Source organism: Lactuca saligna, chromosome 7, assembly GCF_052625555.1.
Source record: "Lactuca saligna cultivar CGN05327 chromosome 7, ASM5262555v1, whole genome shotgun sequence".
Taxonomy (NCBI): domain Eukaryota; kingdom Viridiplantae; phylum Streptophyta; class Magnoliopsida; order Asterales; family Asteraceae; genus Lactuca; species Lactuca saligna.
In genome coordinates this window covers 175,871,975-175,888,258 of record NC_136423.1, presented here as the reverse complement: position 1 = coordinate 175,888,258, position 16,284 = coordinate 175,871,975, and the positions used below count along the sequence as shown (strand labels likewise).

Genomic DNA, 16,284 nt, shown 5'->3' with positions numbered 1-16,284 from the left:
TTTTAAGCTACTTCTGACCATCCATTTGCAAAACGAACAACACCATCAGAGTCTCCATACAATCCGGTTCAATCTCATATTATCCACTAGCATGAGCGGCTTGTAATTTTCTTTTATCGGAGGTGTGCATCATGGGGCTCTGTCGACACCAAGTTCTTTACTACCTTCTTAACCGATGGTGGAGTTGTTGGAGATGAACACCAGCAAAATATGTATGTCACTAGTTATAGGAGAATTTAGAGATGATATCAAATGAAATCTATAAACAAATGTTTCATGTTCTCACTTTATTGGTGTTGTGAATCAGATGCAAACAACAGGGGAAGAGAGACAGACAGATAGATAGATAGATAGATAGATAGATGTAGAGAGAGATGGATCCATTTCCTTTTAATATTTATTAAATATCTAAAAATATTTTAAAAAATCTTAAAAAGAATAAGAAGTGTATAATAGTCTTTTTTTAGTTTGGATCGGGACCAAAATCGCAAGCAAACTTGCTAAAAAGGATCATCAATCCAAAAATTTAATCATTTGAAACATTTCATGAAAAAATGCAAACCAGAGGGACCCTTAATCATCTACTTCTTTGCTTTCAATCCACAACTATTCATGGAGTTGAAGAGTCGGACAAATCTTAGTAATCATGATGAAAAGAGTGAAGAAACATGTGTTTGGAATCAGCATTAACTTGTCATCTTCAAAATTTAAGCGAAATCGAAGTTGGAATAGGAGACATGTGAGGAGTAGCACAAGGTCGGTGTTTTGCGGTGTCGTCATGGGATTACCAGAAAATCGAAAACGAAAACGTGATTTTTGAGTTTTTAAGATCAATTTCTAGGGTTTTCTTGTATCATGTGTTTTATGAAAATCGTGTGTTTTGTATTCTAGGATGTTCTGAATTGTTTTGCGTTCTAGTATTTCCTGAAATCGTGTGTTCTTTAATTCGAATTATGTGTTATGAGGTTTTATGAAATTGAGTCCTAGGGCATACCAAGTTTTCTAAAATGGTGGATGGTAAGAAAAATTGTAAATGATGAACAAATACATCTCAAAAATCGAAGATAAGAGAGCACATTTTTCAGAAATTGTTGATGAACATTTTTTTCAGTATCTTATTTCTGGATGTGGTTCATCAGATTTTTCTAAAATCGTGGAGAAACACATATGAGGTTTTGAGTTCTGGTTATGAACAAACCTGGGAGACAGATTATATACCACATACCATTTTTTTTTTTGAAATTGTGGATGATCAACAAATTCATCTCTAAAATCGAAGATATGGGGATAATACATTTTCAGAAATCATTGATGAACATGTTTCTCGGTTTCTTGTTGCATGATGTGGCTCATCAGAATTTTCTAAAATCGTGGGGAACATACTTGAGGTTTTGAGTAATTTACAAAAGCATTAATCGAGAAACTTGGTTTAAGTAATTTACAAAAGCATTGGTAATATGAGGGATAATGGCACGTAGACGTAGCTATCTAATTAGTCAAAGGCAACCGGATTACTCTTCCACTTATTCAATGAATGACCTTTTTAACCCATAAAAACCGAATTTAAGTACATAGAGAGCAAAAAAATAAATTAAAGGACCTTATTAACCAAAACATGAAAGTTGTACGTCTAATTGAAATTAACACTTAAATTTTATACAGGAGCGTGTACAACACTGTCTTTGGTCGCGTGAATGTAGTATAGTAGAATATAAATTGGTGTATGAAATAGGCAATAACGTCATCATACTATTGCTGTGGACGGCGGGATCCGTTAAATCACCGTGAACTCGTTTATCCCCCCTACGCTGTCAACAATACCGCGTCTGACGGCTCAGTTATCTTCCGTCATCTCTCCCAGCTCTGTTTATATGCTCCTCAGCCGCTTATTTTATCGAATCCCTATCGGTTTCGTCTCCTGAGTCCCGAGTTTCGTTGCATGCACCAAAAGATATAAATACAACCCAACATTTAGCTACGATCTTATCTTTCAGCTGTGTCAACTGAGACCTAGTCTTTCGTCTTCTTCAAGGTACGCCCAAGGACTTTTCTTCTTAAATTTCACCTTGATCAAAGTTTTGTAGTCTTTCTTTTCTTCTATCAGATGGGATTTGTTCATTTTTTTTAAAAGATTATGAGTCAGGATTCGTTGTTTCCTGTTTGTTGAAATGCTCAAGAGAAAAAATTCTGTTTTTTTTAGATCTTTTTCTTGCTGGGTGAACCTTCTTAATTTTTTTTCTGATCGGAACTTCTGCAACAAGATTGAAGAGTATGTTTTTTTTTTTTTTCGCTTGAAATGATTAAGTTCAAGGTTCGTCTGTTACCCGTTTGTTGAAATGCTTGAGAGAAAGAAACTGAAAGTCATGTTTATTGTACGGAGGAGACATTTCTCATTTATTTCCGGATGGTTTACTTTCATTAAATAAAGGGATAAAATCGAGTCAAAGAGTTGATTTTTTAGGTTTGGCCGGTTGGTGGAAATTTGTTATAAATTTCTTTTATCATATTCAACACACTTTTATCAAATCTTTAATCTTTATAGTTTATATGGATTACAATCATCTCTTTCTTCTTAATTCATTCAGATTCGAAAGAAAACAATGTACACCATCTGATGCATAACAAATAGCATGGACTCAGAACAAATTTTCAGCTACAGAACAACCGGTCAAACCTCATCATACCCACAAACTCCCCCAATCCCCACAAAACTAATCAATTCCCTAAAATTCGAATCAAGAAACTCCCCAAAATCCCCATTTTTAACACCTTTCGATTCAGAAACATTCACCACATTAAGCGACAACAGCCCTTCTTCCGTTGAAGATTGCACCTCTTTTAACCACAGTGGCACTGCTTACATGAAAAATGCTCTTCACGATATAGAAACCACCCTAATGGCTCCCGATGATGACGTCACCATGCCAATGACCCGTACGGGTCAACCCGGATCCAATCTAAACAACTTGCTTATCGCATGCGCAAGTGCTTTAGCAAGCAACAAGCTTGACGAATTTGAAAAATTAGTGGAGCAAGCAAGGGCATTTGTGTCAATTAGCGGCGACCCAATTCAACGTTTAGGCGCGTATATAGTCGAAGGGTTGGTAGCAAGAAAGGAATGTTCAGGGAACAATATTTATCGGGCTTTAAGGTGTAAAGAACCCGAAGGTAAAGAATTACTTTCCTACATGCATATTTTATACGAAATTTGCCCGTATTTAAAATTCGGGTATATGGCTGCAAACGGGGCGATAGCCGAAGCGGTTCGAACCGAAGACCGAATCCACATCATTGACTTCCAAATAGCCCAAGGCACCCAATGGATGACCCTTTTACAAGCCCTAGCGGCCCGGCCCGGTGGGCCCCCACACGTGCGTATCACCGGAATCGACGATCCCGTTTCCAGATACGCACGTGGTGATTCTCTGGAATTGGTCGGGAAACGGTTGGAATCGGTTTCACAAAAGTTCAAAATCCCAATCCAGTTTCATCCGATTCAAGTGTTTGCACCTTTTGTGACTAAAGAAATGCTCGATGTGAGGCCCGGTGAGGCTCTCGCAGTCAATTTTGCCCTTCAATTGCATCACATGGCGGATGAGAGCGTCGACTTGTCAAACCCTAGAGACGAGAGGTTAAGAATGGTGAAATCTTTGAACCCGAAAGTTGTTACGTTAGTTGAACAAGAATCGAATACGAATACTGCGGCGTTCTTTCCAAGATTCTTGGAGGTTTTGGACTATTACACTGCGATGTTTGAAAGTATGGATGTGACATTACCAATCGATAGGAAAAAAAGGATTAAGGTTGAACAACATTGTTTGGCGCGAGATATTGTGAATATTATTGCGTGTGAAGGGAAGGAAAGAGTTGAAAGACATGAGTTGTTTATGAAGTGGAGGTCGAGGTTTATGATGGCGGGGTTTACGCAGTGTTCGTTGAGTCCGTATGTGAATTCGGTTATTAGGAATCTTTTGAAGCGTTATTCAGAGAATTATATGTTGGTTGAAAAAGATGGAGCTATGTTGTTGGGGTGGAAAGAGAGGAATCTTATTTCGGCATCTGCCTGGCATTGAGAGTGCGGTTTGTTATATAGGACATGACAAGACAGAATCAAATAATACTTGACGACAGGATGAAACAAGATTAAATATAATTGGATCGAGAACAGATGAGACATGTTATTCATGTCTTTTTATGATGATACACTTGCTTTGTCCATGTGCAGTGTCAACTGAGATCGAAGGGGCAAGTGTTAGAGCATGTTTTTTTTTTTTTTTTCTTGTAATCAAATAAGCCTAAAATAAGATGTGGTAGTTCTGGGTATAACTTGGATGGTTTTTTTTTCATTGGTTAAGATGATGGTTAGTAATGTTAGTTATTAAAACATTTGTTTATTGTTAGTAGAGTTGTATGAAAATATTCTTTAGGGTAATGTTTGACAATGAATGTTTGGTTTGAGAACTTAAGTAAGTGATGTATGTGGAAATATGAAATCATTATTGGATAAGCGTTTTGGGCCGCCCCGATCTCTCCGGCCCTCACAATGCTAACCTTTTTTTTAGACTTAATATTTTAACGAGAGAATTTTATAAATATAGTCGATTTTTAAAAAATATCAAGAACTTAGCGTTTAAAAAAAAAACTCATTCATTTTACAGGTGATTATTGTCAGCTATAAAATCGGTTTCTTCCGCTTCGATTTCATACTCTCCTGCTGCTATCTCGTGAATAAAGATACAATTTCAGCACAACTATAAAAACTCAATTTTATTTTGAATTACAGATCATTTGCGATTTCTCTAATGTGACCTACGATTTCCCGGATTTTAGTAATAAAATATTAATTTTTTATAATCTCAATAAAAGCTTATAATAATGTTCACTAGAAAAGTGATGTCATATATGCATTACATCACCTCCCACTACATGTTCACTACACATTCACTCACTAGCTTTGGAAATGGTTATCACTAGACAATGTTTATATATATATATATATATATATATATATATATATATATATATATATATATATATATATATATAGGGTAAATTACACCAGTTGTCCCTCGTGGAGGTGCTAAAAAGCAAGTTTAGTCTCTATTTTAAATAATTAACTCGGACAATCCCTCGTTTGTTTAAAACTTGCACGTTTAGTCCCTATTACCATAAAATGACTATTTTACCCTTAATAATTTCTTTTTTTATTTTGTTTTGTTTATTTATTAGTTTTAAATAGAAAAAAAAATAAGAAAACAAATATCCCCGCCCCTCTCCTTTTCATTTCCTGCAACAAGATTCTTCGGACCCACCACCACCTATCACCACCAGCTCTTCCGGCACCACCACCTATCATAGCTAGCTATTCCCCTGTTTATCGCCTTATCCATAACCCTAATCTCACAAAAACGACCATCGATTTCACAGAAAACCACCATTATCACCAATCACAGCCACCAATCTCCACAAAAACTACCATCGGGATCATCACCTACCTTACTTTATCTGCTGATCTTTACATGATCAAACTTGTAACTTAAAAGATAGAAGAATGGTGAATAAGAATCTCTGATTGAGAGATACATGGGCAAAAGGTGGGAGATAGAAAAACATACATCTGCGATCGATCCACCCGTCACCTTCACGCTAGATTCGATTGCAACTGTGGAGCTTGATGATCTCCATATCTCTACCAATTTGCAATGATGCAGGAAAAGATCGAAACCCTAGCCACCGTCGGTGGCAATTGTGGAGCTCGACACATATGTCGAAACCCTAGCCGCCGTTGATGGGATATGTCAAAACCCTAGTCATGGAGAGTTGTGTTGATTTGGAGACGAAGACTGCGACACTGTCATCAGGCGGTGATCATCAATTGGAGAATAAAAAACGATGGGGGATGAGTACTAGATCATCAGTGACTGGAAATAAACAAAGGAACTTTGTCTATTGTCACCAGTTCAAACGTCGATGGTGATGAAACGATATTACACAGACGACGGGAGGTTCATCACGGAAGAGAAGGTCGAGATTCCAGAATGAAATACCCATCACTGTCCTTCGTGTGAAAATGGAGAAAAGAGTGAAACTGTGGAGGAGGATGAGTATAGGAGAGAGAGAGAGAGAGAGAGAGAGATCAGTGGTTGTGGTATTTTCTGGCGTATGAGAGAGATAGAGATTTAAGAGATTTGTTTTTATTTTATTTTTTTATTAATAAATAATATTAGATTAATTAAAAATAAATATCCAAGGGCATAATGGTCATTTCAAATATGGTGTGGACTACATTTGCAACAAAAACACATATCAGGGACGAAGTGTGCAAGTTTTAAAGAAATTAGGGACGGTCCGAGTTAATTTTTTAAAATAGGGACTAAAGACGCTTTTTGGCACCTGCACGAGGGACGATTTGTGTAATTTACACACACACACACACATATATATATATATATATATATATATATATATATATATATATATATATATTTAGATTAAAATAAAAAAAAAAACTAAATTAATAACATAATTAGATATTTCACGTCATGTAAAAACTTAAAACATAAAATTTCAAATCTAGATTCCGAATAACCATTAAAAATAAAACTTAAAACCTAAATAACTAAAAAACATAGAAATTAAACATAAATATTAAAAACGTTAAAACCTAAAATCCATGCTTTTCCCGAACTTCTTTTTGGATTTTCAGAAACGCGGCTAAATTTTCCGGGTCGGTATCTGGTTGCGGCTTCATGTTTAAAATTTGAAGATCGGTGAGTGCTTGTTTCCTGCGCCGAATTTTTGTTGTAAAAAACTTAGAGTTTTTTCAATTTTGTCCGCAAGCACGTCTTCGTTAGTCCCTTTTCCGCTTGAAGACGCCGTTTTTTTCCCTTTATCCCTTCCCGGTGGCCAACGGAGTTGGACTTCCGGTGGACCCTCCCCTTCGGTCCCATCGAAGTCGTCATTGAGGTCGACGCCAAAACCCACATCAGATTTCGAAGTTCTTGGCCTTTTGTTGGAGCCGGTGGTTGATTCCGAATGCGAAGTCTCCGAGTTAAGAACCCATTTTGGACCCTTACGACAAATTTCTCACGCTTTTTGGTGGCAGAACGCTTTCCCGCCGGTGGTAACTTTGAATTGTTGGCATGCGGTTGATAAAATATTGAAATCGTTGCTACCATTTTTATGCATATTTTTCAGATTTTCAAATATGCCGTTAAACTTGGTGCACGCCGCTCGTAGTTCACGCCATTTTCCGTTGACCGCGTTGTACGTTCGACCCGTTTGCCTTCCCAAAAGCGAGTGAAAGTGATCTAAAACACGAACCCAAAAACTGGTTCTCGTTTGCGCGTTGCCCGTCCTTGAGTCACACGATATAGAAATCCAAGCTTTAGCTAAAGCTTCCTCCTCCTCTTCGATCCAAGTTGTTCCTCTTCTATTTGTAGCTTTTCCTTTTGATTTCCTACGCCTAGATGGTTGTGTCTCTTCGACCCGGTCGTCTTCGTCGTTGTCCAAGTTTATAGTTGGGGATTGATAACAAGGGATTTGAGATGGTTGTGTTTGGAATTGTTGAGATGGTGGTGTTTGGAATTGTTGAGATGGTTGTGTTTGGAATTGTTGGGATCGAAATTGTTGAAAACATTGGAATTGAGATTGTGGTAATTGTTATTAGAAGTAGTTTGGTTGAAATGAAATGTTGGTAAATAGAGGTTGATGCGGGATTGGAGATGTTAGCATTTGAATGTAACCTTGATATTGATAATTTGGAGTGGATGGGGTTGCTGGGGTGTTTGGAGTGGTAGAGGTATTTTGATTTTGCTCCATATTTTTGAGAGAAAATGAGATAGTGGAGAGATATTATTTGTAGAGAAAGATGTGTTTAGTGTGTTTATGTGTTTGTGTATATATAGTAGAGGAAATAAATTGAAAAGTTTTTTTTTTTTTGTTGAATTAAGGTAACAGTAAAAAAGAAGAAAAAAACGGTCAAAAAAATAATAATCAATCAATGTTTGCATGACCGTCCGTAGCACACATCAATCCGCGTCACATTCACCAGTAGGGGGGGGGGGGGGGTGTTCACGCTTGAAAACCCCCCTACACGTCACCACTTACGCGTAAAAAAACCTTCCATACCCTTTGGCCTAATATTGAATTCCTGTACTTACATTAGGCTAAATTCGAATACGTTTTGATAACTTTGATGAGTTTTTTGATGTAGGCCTGAAATTTGGCTGAACTAGGTAATTTGAATAGCTTGAAATTTTTGTTATTAACTGTGTATCATCTTTGAGATCGATAGCTCAAGCCCAATCGTAATATCCTTCATCTTTAAGGTCGAAGGTTCAATTCTTGTTGTAGATATAAGTGAAATTAGGTGTTAGTTTAGGAGTAAATTATACATTTGTATTTGCTTGTTAAAAAAAATTATTTATAATAAAGCATATTAGTTTAAGAACGTAAAGAAATTGTCTATTACTTCCGTGATTGATTAACATGTCTAGTACATGCATATAGACTCAATAGGAATTTAAGTTAAGTTCGACTTGGATATATATTTTAATAGTTTGATGTATAAAGAAAGTTAAAAGTTAAAACCAAAAGAATTGTTGGCTTGTTGCAATAATAATAATAATAATAATAATAATAATAATAATAATATAATACTAATAATAATAATAGACAAAATTATAAACGGTCCCTATAATTTATCAAAAGTCACAACTTCGATCCTTGTTATTTTTTTATATAAATATGGTCCCTAATAGTTTCTAAAACTTATTGATATTATATTTTTTTATTTTATTTTATCTTTTTCTTTTAATTAAAACTATTTAAAATAAATAAAAAAGAAAATAAACAGTACTCCCCCCTTCCCTCCCCCTCCCCCACCCCCACTCCCTATACCTAAACCTAGCCAAACCCTTCTTGTTCACTGTCTCTGTTTTTCTCTCTCACTATGCGGTGGGAATATACTCTTTCCTCTCACAAAACTCCTATGTTCTATTTACTTGGACGTATTCTGTCTACAAAACCATACCTTTTGCTTTCCTGTTTACTTAGCTGTATTTTTGTGTATAAACTGCCACCGATATTAGTCAAAGTTAATTATTTGAAATATAATGAATTTTAAAAAATAGTAATTTTATCAAGGGAACCAAACTGGCGCTAAAATTATGTCTGGAATACCCACTGTTTTCTAATAGTACATTACATAAATGACAAAATGAATTAATTGATATAGATCCAGCCAAATTCATACCTTTCTAAAACTTTACCCCATTTTCTTTCGGAAATGACTCCAATTTGCATTACACGTTGAAATCAAAAGAACATCGGATGAATTTTTATTATAACACTCGTTTTTCGCACCATATTTTCATAAACCACCTACCAGTTCTTTTTTATCCTTCCTAATGAATGAAAATAATTTTATCACTTATTATTTTTTTTAGATATTATGTCACATGTTATTTTATAGTAAATTTTGATTAAATTATATCAATATGTTATATTTTTTATTAAATTCCTTATAATATTTAAAAGTGTTAGCTAAAAAGATACTCAATTTTTCCATATAGACACCTTATTTGGTTTTTTAGATATTTTTATTAGTTGAGCTTACATTGTTTTTCAAAAAAAATAGGTTATAAATAGTTAATTATAGGTTGATATTTAATAAAAGTGTTTATAATGTGTCTAAGGGGGTTCTAAATTGATATCCCTTAAACAACTTATAAACACTTTTATTAAAACTCAACCTATAGTTAATTATTTATAACCTACTTTTTCGGAAAACAATGCAAATTAACCAATAAAAATATCTTAAAAAGCGAATAGGGTGTCCATATAGAAAAGTAATGTCTTTTTAACCAACACCTTAAAATATATAATAAATGTATATCTAATTCATTAATGTAACTTTTCTTATAATTTCTAAAAATTTTCTAAAATTTTAATTTGAATCCAATTATTTTAGTTGTTTATTTATTTAAATTATTAGTTTAAATTTAAAAGATAAATAAACACTTCATTTTTAATAATTAAATATTTTACCTTTTTCTTATAAATTTGATTTTTCTAAATTATTAGTTCTTCATGTTTGTTTAGTTTTTTTAAATAAATTGATGTAATACACGAGTTTCATAATTATTTTATAATAAAAGAAATATCTTTCATAATTGACCAACTTATCACCAGATGTCATCTCATACAAAGGCTTTGAATGATCTCCAACCACCTCTCCTCTCCCGAGACGAATTTCCCACCGGAGATAACCAAGAGCCGCTACTCGAGTGGCTCTCCATCAACCAAATGTTAACCAAATATTGCGGTGAGTATGGGTTTTAACAGCTCAAACATTTCATTCTCACTTGTATGATGTAGGCTCTCCGGCCCTTCCACTCCATGGTTATCATTTTTGCAGACCATGAACTGGGATAGACATGCGTACATGACTCAGGATGTGTATCGGACGCCGACAAGAGTGTTTGTGAACTTGAGCCAGGCTCTTGGCGGTGGGACGACGGTGAAGGGTGGTCGACGGTGGCTTAATGGGGATTAGTGTGTGGAGAAAAATATAAGTTTGGGTTGGCTCATGCTCTGTTCTTTTCCGGTTGCATGATAGGTAACACACATGCACATCAAGATCTTCTCTCTTTAAAATTAAAATTGTGTTAAATATCTCAACCAAATCTTACGTCACAGGTCTTGGAATATTTAGTCATCTCTCTGATTCTAAACTAGGAAGAAAAGGGTCACTCATGACCACATGCATTTTTAGCTTTGTTTTTTTGGCATCATGGCGTCCATCTCCCCCAACTCCTGGACCTACGTCCTCATCCGTGTACTCACCATATTCAGCATCGGCGGTCTCGGCCTTTGCATGTTCGTTCTGGCCACCTAATTGGTCGGTCAAACCAAATGTGTTATCGCCGGAATGTCCACCATCTACTTCAGTTCCATTGAGGTCGCCTTTCTTTCTGGCATAGCTTATGTATTCCAAACATGGTGTTCTCTCTACATCATCTCTTGCATAACCTCCATTTTCTTCCTTGTTGTGTACTTCTTTTCATCTCGGAGTCCCCTCATTGATAACATGTTCGACGGAAAACAAATCAATCCATGAAGATTATGCATAGAATCACCAAAGCCACTGGTAATCACCTTTCCTAAAAATGTTCGCATTGCCTTTGATAATGACATGGGTTTCGGAAATGAAACCATAAAAACTATCAAGAAAGGTTCAGTGATAGATGTTATCAAGTCACCATTAACATGAAGTCGGTTGTTTCTTGTGATGGGAGTAGACTTCACATACATAGTGGTGTTCTATGGACTAACATTAAATGTCGTCAACCTGAAAATGAATATTTATCTTACTATGTTAATTAATGCTATTATATAGGTGCCAACGTTTGTTTTAACTATGATCTTCATAGATAGATTTGGGAGGAAGCTGTTAGTGATTAGGGTTTAGGCCTAAGCCCTTTAGGTTTTAGTTATTAGGCTTTAGGTATTCTCTATATATTCTTATGTAATTGTCTTTTGAGAATCAACAATTAATATATTCTATTATCTAACATGGTATTAGAGTTCTAGGTTAAAACCCTACTGCTGACAACAACCCACAACCAACACCTTCCACTTCTGAAGACCTTATCTAATAGTCGTCGGAGGTGCCTTCATTATGTTCCATATTTTTCTTTTTCTTCTCTATTTCTTCTAAATAATAAAACAACCATCGTTACCAAACTAGAGCTCTTTCATTGGTTTCTTCCATTGCCTCGTCAACTTCTACCTCCTCCTCAGATGAACCCTGCCACTATGCCTTATGCCTCCTCCTCGGCTGACCACTTCTTTAGATCTCTTTTCTGATTTAGCCCCTTCCAATGTTGTTGTTGCCTCCCTCTGATGGAATCTTCTCTGGAGGAAAACCTCTTATATTTAGTCGTTTCTTTCTCTATTAACATTGTAGTTGCCTCCATTTTGGTATCTATGATGTGTTCTCTAAGGAGGCTACCTGAGATGTGGGAGTGAGTGTTACATCTTTGCATCCTTTGGGTTTTACACCTGTGATAGCTTCTCCTGTATTGGGAGTCAATTTGAATTCCCTTTGGCAGATAATGGTGGTTTTTTTATAGGTAATCATGTGGAAGCAGAGGTGTTTGTTGATTCTCATTCTAAACCGAGGATTATGCAAGAGCATGGGAAGATAACCTCAGTTATTCAGGTGGGTTGGTCTTCAAAATCAATTCAGGTGGAGCATGAAGATGATTTACATAGCTCTAGTAGAGCTCTTACCGTTGTAATTTTAGAAAAAATACCTTCCTTGCTCAATACACTGGAAGAGTTTGTATATGTAGGGCAAGCTATGGGATATAACATGGAAAGGTGTATGAAAAATATAGAGGAGATTATTAATTCTCACAGAGTGTTGGATGGAGTAAAATGAATGTCTTATCTTTAAATATTCAAGGTTTAGGCCAAAAGGAGAAAAATAATTGGGTTCGAGATTTTTGTTTAAAACATAGAGTAGACATTCTTTCTTTACAGGAGAGTAAAATAGAGAATATTGATTTATTTTCTATTAGAGAGGTTTAGGGAAACTCCAATTTTAATTATATGTGTAGTCCTTCGGTGAGGAGATCGGGCAGTATTCTTTGTGTGTGGGATAAATTCGTTTTTTGTAAAAACGAACGTTACTTTTTCTGATAACTTTTTACTTGTTGAGGGTGTGTGGAAACCGATAGGGTCCTCTATTCTTTTTATTTCGGTCTATGCTTCTCAATATTTGTTGGAAAAATGCATGTTGTGGGATGACTTATGCAACTTGATCGATAGGTCGGATTGTAATGCTATTATTATGGGTGATTTCAACAAAGTTCATGTGGTCTTTGACAAATATGGTTCCGAGTTTAATGTTCAAGGAGCTCTGAAGATTAATAATTTTATTGCTTATTCTGGATTGGTTGATGTCCCTTTGGGGGGTTGTTTGTTCACTTGGTTTGATTGTGTTGCAGAGAAAATGACCAAGTTAGATAGATTTTTAATTTTTGAAGGTGTTTTGAATTCTTTTCCTCATATTTCAGGTCTTATCTTCGATAAAAATCTCTCGGATCACATACCTATTGTTTTTACGAGAGGTTAATTTTGATTATGGGCATTCCACGTTTAGGAATTTTCACTCTTGGTTTTATATGGATGGTTCTAAGAAGCTTGTGAAGGATTCTTGGTAGAGTGAAGTCATTGACCATCCTAGTGCCATGGTGTTGTGTAAGAAAAAAAATGCAATCTTTGAAGTCTAAAATTTGAGATTGGGCTAAGACTTCAAATCTTGCTAAAAAAAGGGGTTAAGATGGAACTTCAATCGACGTTAGCTGATATTGATCGAGATTGGACCATGGTGAGGGTCTTATGTCAGATCTTGATGATAGAATGGCGTTACTTAAGTCTTTGGCAGATATTGACAAGCTTGAGTCTCTTGAGTTAGCTCAAAAAGTTAAGGTGCAGTGGATTATAGAGGGTGATGAGAATTCTAAATATTTTCATGGTATCATAAACAAAAAAAACACAGTCAACTTGCTATTCGTGGTATTTTCTCCGATGGTGATTGGATTGATGAGCCAGTTGCCATTAAAAAAGTGTTACTTTCCCATTTTAAAAGCCAATTTTCTCCCCCTGGCTACTAGTAGTATTCCTCTCAATTTACACTTTCCCAAGCAATTTCACGAGGACCAGAGAAAGTGGTTAGAAGATCCTATCATAGTAGAAGAGATTAAGATGGTTGTTTGGGACTGTGGTTCTAATAAACACCCGAGGCCAAAAAGGTTTACATTCGAATTTTTCCATCGTTTTTGGCATTTAGTTCGGGTGTCTTTCCTTCAGGTTGTAATCCTTCTTTTATCTCTTTGATCCCTAAGGTGTCGGATGCTAAATTTGTCAGAGATTTTTGGCCTACTAGTTTGATTGGTTGTCAATACAAGATTGTGGGTAATAGACTTTCTAATATGGTGGGTGATTTAGTTAGCGTTGAACAATTTGCTTTTATTCCTGGTTGTCAAATTCTTAATGGGCCAATAATTCTGAATGAAGTGGTCTCTTGGTGTAATGAAAAAAAGAAACAAGCTATGATTTTTAAAGTTAACTTTGAAAAGACTTATCATTCTGTGAGATGGGATTTCCTGGATAATGCTCTTCATAATTTCGGTTTCGGAGTTTGTTGGCAGGAATGGATTAGAGGTTGTCTTTATTAATCTATGGGTTCAGTGTTGGTTAATGGCAGTCCTACAGAGGAGTTCTGTTTCTATAGGGGTCTTAGACAAGAATATCCACTATATCCTTTTTATTTATCTTAGTGATGGAAACTCTTCATATTACGCTTTCTAGAGCCAAGGCCTAAGGTTTATTTCATGGGTTTTATGTTGGACCTTCTAATCTTATTTAGATTACATAACTTTTTTACGTTGATGATGAAATTTTGATTGGAGAGTGGATTGATTTGAATCATTGAAATATGTTCATATTTTATAGTGTTTTTTATGGCTTCAGGTCTTAAAATTAATTTATGGAAATGTAGATTTATGGGAATTGGAGTTAGATTTTCAAAGGTTGAGAATGTTGCTTCTTTGATTTGGTGACTTGCTTCTAAGACCCCCTTTTTCATATTTGGGAGTTATGGTTATGTCAAAATTTCAATCGTGGTCCGATGTTGTGAATAAGGTGAAAGAACGTCTTTCTAGTTGGAAGGTCAAAACATTGTCTATTGGCGGCCGACTTACTTTGTTCAAGTCGGTTTTGGGTTCTATCCAAACATTCTATATGTCTCCCTATAAGGTACCAGCTGGTATTTTATCAAACTTCGAGGCGATGAGAAGGAATTTCTCTAATGATGGTGACGTGGAGAAAAGGAATGTAACACCCTAAATATGGTATGTCTTGAAACCCTCAAGAATCGCATTTTAGCATAAGTACACTTGGTTGGTCGTGGAGGAACTAGAGGTACGCTGGGTGTACCAAGTCGTACGTCGGGCATACGTACCAGGGTTCAAAACCCTAATTTTCAGACACGAGACCTATTTAAGCGACCTTAAGTCCCTTGGACTTATCGCTAGAGAGCCCCCACTACCTTAGAACGCCCTTACACTCCAGAGAACTTGTGTGAGACCATTTTGAGCTTGGATAAGTGTATTGTGAATCTTTTAGTGTTCATTCCAAGAAGAAAAGGTGGTTATACAAGCTTGGAACGAGTTGGTGCTTCAAGATCCTACATCATAGTCATCTTGCAAAGCTTCTGGAGGTAAAAATCTTGGATCTTTCATCTTAAATCTCTAGATTTATCTAGGGTTTTCTACCTTGTCCCTTTTTGGTTGATTTTGGACCTCTATTGTGAGTTAAGCAACTCCAAAAGATGGGAAAGAAAGATCTGAGGTCCCTTGGTCCTTTAGTGTCATAAAAATGGGAGCTTGATGGGAGTTTTGGCCTCATGCATGGGTTAAAGACCTTTGAAAGGTCTCAATGGAGAGGTTGGGTGTGTATGAGACATGCAAAGGCATAAAGTTGCCAACTTTATGTCTTAGGACATCTTTACAGATTTAGATCTGACTTTTGGACGTAAAGGAAAACGATTATTAAGCACTTAATGGGGAAAGTGCTCAAACTGGTTGTACGTTGGGCGTAACCCAGTGTACGCCACGCGTAGTACTTAAGACCCCAGTACGCTGCACATACCATTAGAAATAGGTCGGGTTTTTATAAGAATCATCCTAAAAAAATATGTTTTTGACAGTATTGTCATTCACCGGTACTCTTGGTGTCAAAATAGGTGTAAGTTTTCTTTTAGTTGGGTTGGGTGGTTGCAAAATCATTTTTTGGTTATAATGTTATTTTCTAGTTTCTTGCTAGTTTAGTTTTATATAATTTTTGTCGTTCTAAAAAAATGTACAAACGACATACTAACGAAGCACTCTACGTTAACATTTTGATTCATCAAGTTAAAATCAATACCAACTCAACATATAAACAACAATTAAACTTATTTCCTGAAAAAGCTATAAGATCACATTACTGATCCATAAAATTTGGATATTACAGGAAGGGCAAAATGAGTTAAGTGAGATATCTACTTCTATCACGAAAGATGATTGTCATTTTTGGAATTGAACTCAATTATTGTACAACATGTTCAACAACAGTCAACCACTCTTCCCAACCGGTAGCCCCTCCCCGGCGGCATCTAATCATTCCAATTCTAAAACTTTACCCCTTAACAACTTGAAATCAAAAGAACAT

General features: G+C 35.8%; 1 protein-coding gene and 1 pseudogene across 1 annotated transcript; both read left to right on the top strand.

Annotated features, from left to right (window-relative positions):
* Nucleotides 1-1,874: 1,874 nt before the first annotated feature.
* On the top strand, nt 1,875-4,561 carry LOC145004451 (chitin-inducible gibberellin-responsive protein 1-like). The gene is made up of 2 exons (XM_078963376.1): nt 1,875-2,032; nt 2,586-4,561. Exon 2 carries the CDS (start codon nt 2,631-2,633, stop codon nt 4,071-4,073), a length of 1,443 nt encoding a protein of 480 aa, XP_078819502.1. The 5' UTR covers nt 1,875-2,032; nt 2,586-2,630; the 3' UTR covers nt 4,074-4,561.
* A 2,986-nt stretch (nt 4,562-7,547) lies between these two features.
* LOC145007470 (organic cation/carnitine transporter 4-like) lies at nt 7,548-12,448 on the top strand (annotated as a pseudogene).
* Nucleotides 12,449-16,284: the final 3,836 nt, after the last annotated feature.

Excerpts from the sequence above, each read along its gene's own strand:
- LOC145004451 (XM_078963376.1), top strand. The coding sequence starts at position 2,631 with ATGGACTCAGAACAAATTTTCAGCTACAGAACAACCGGTCAAACCTCA.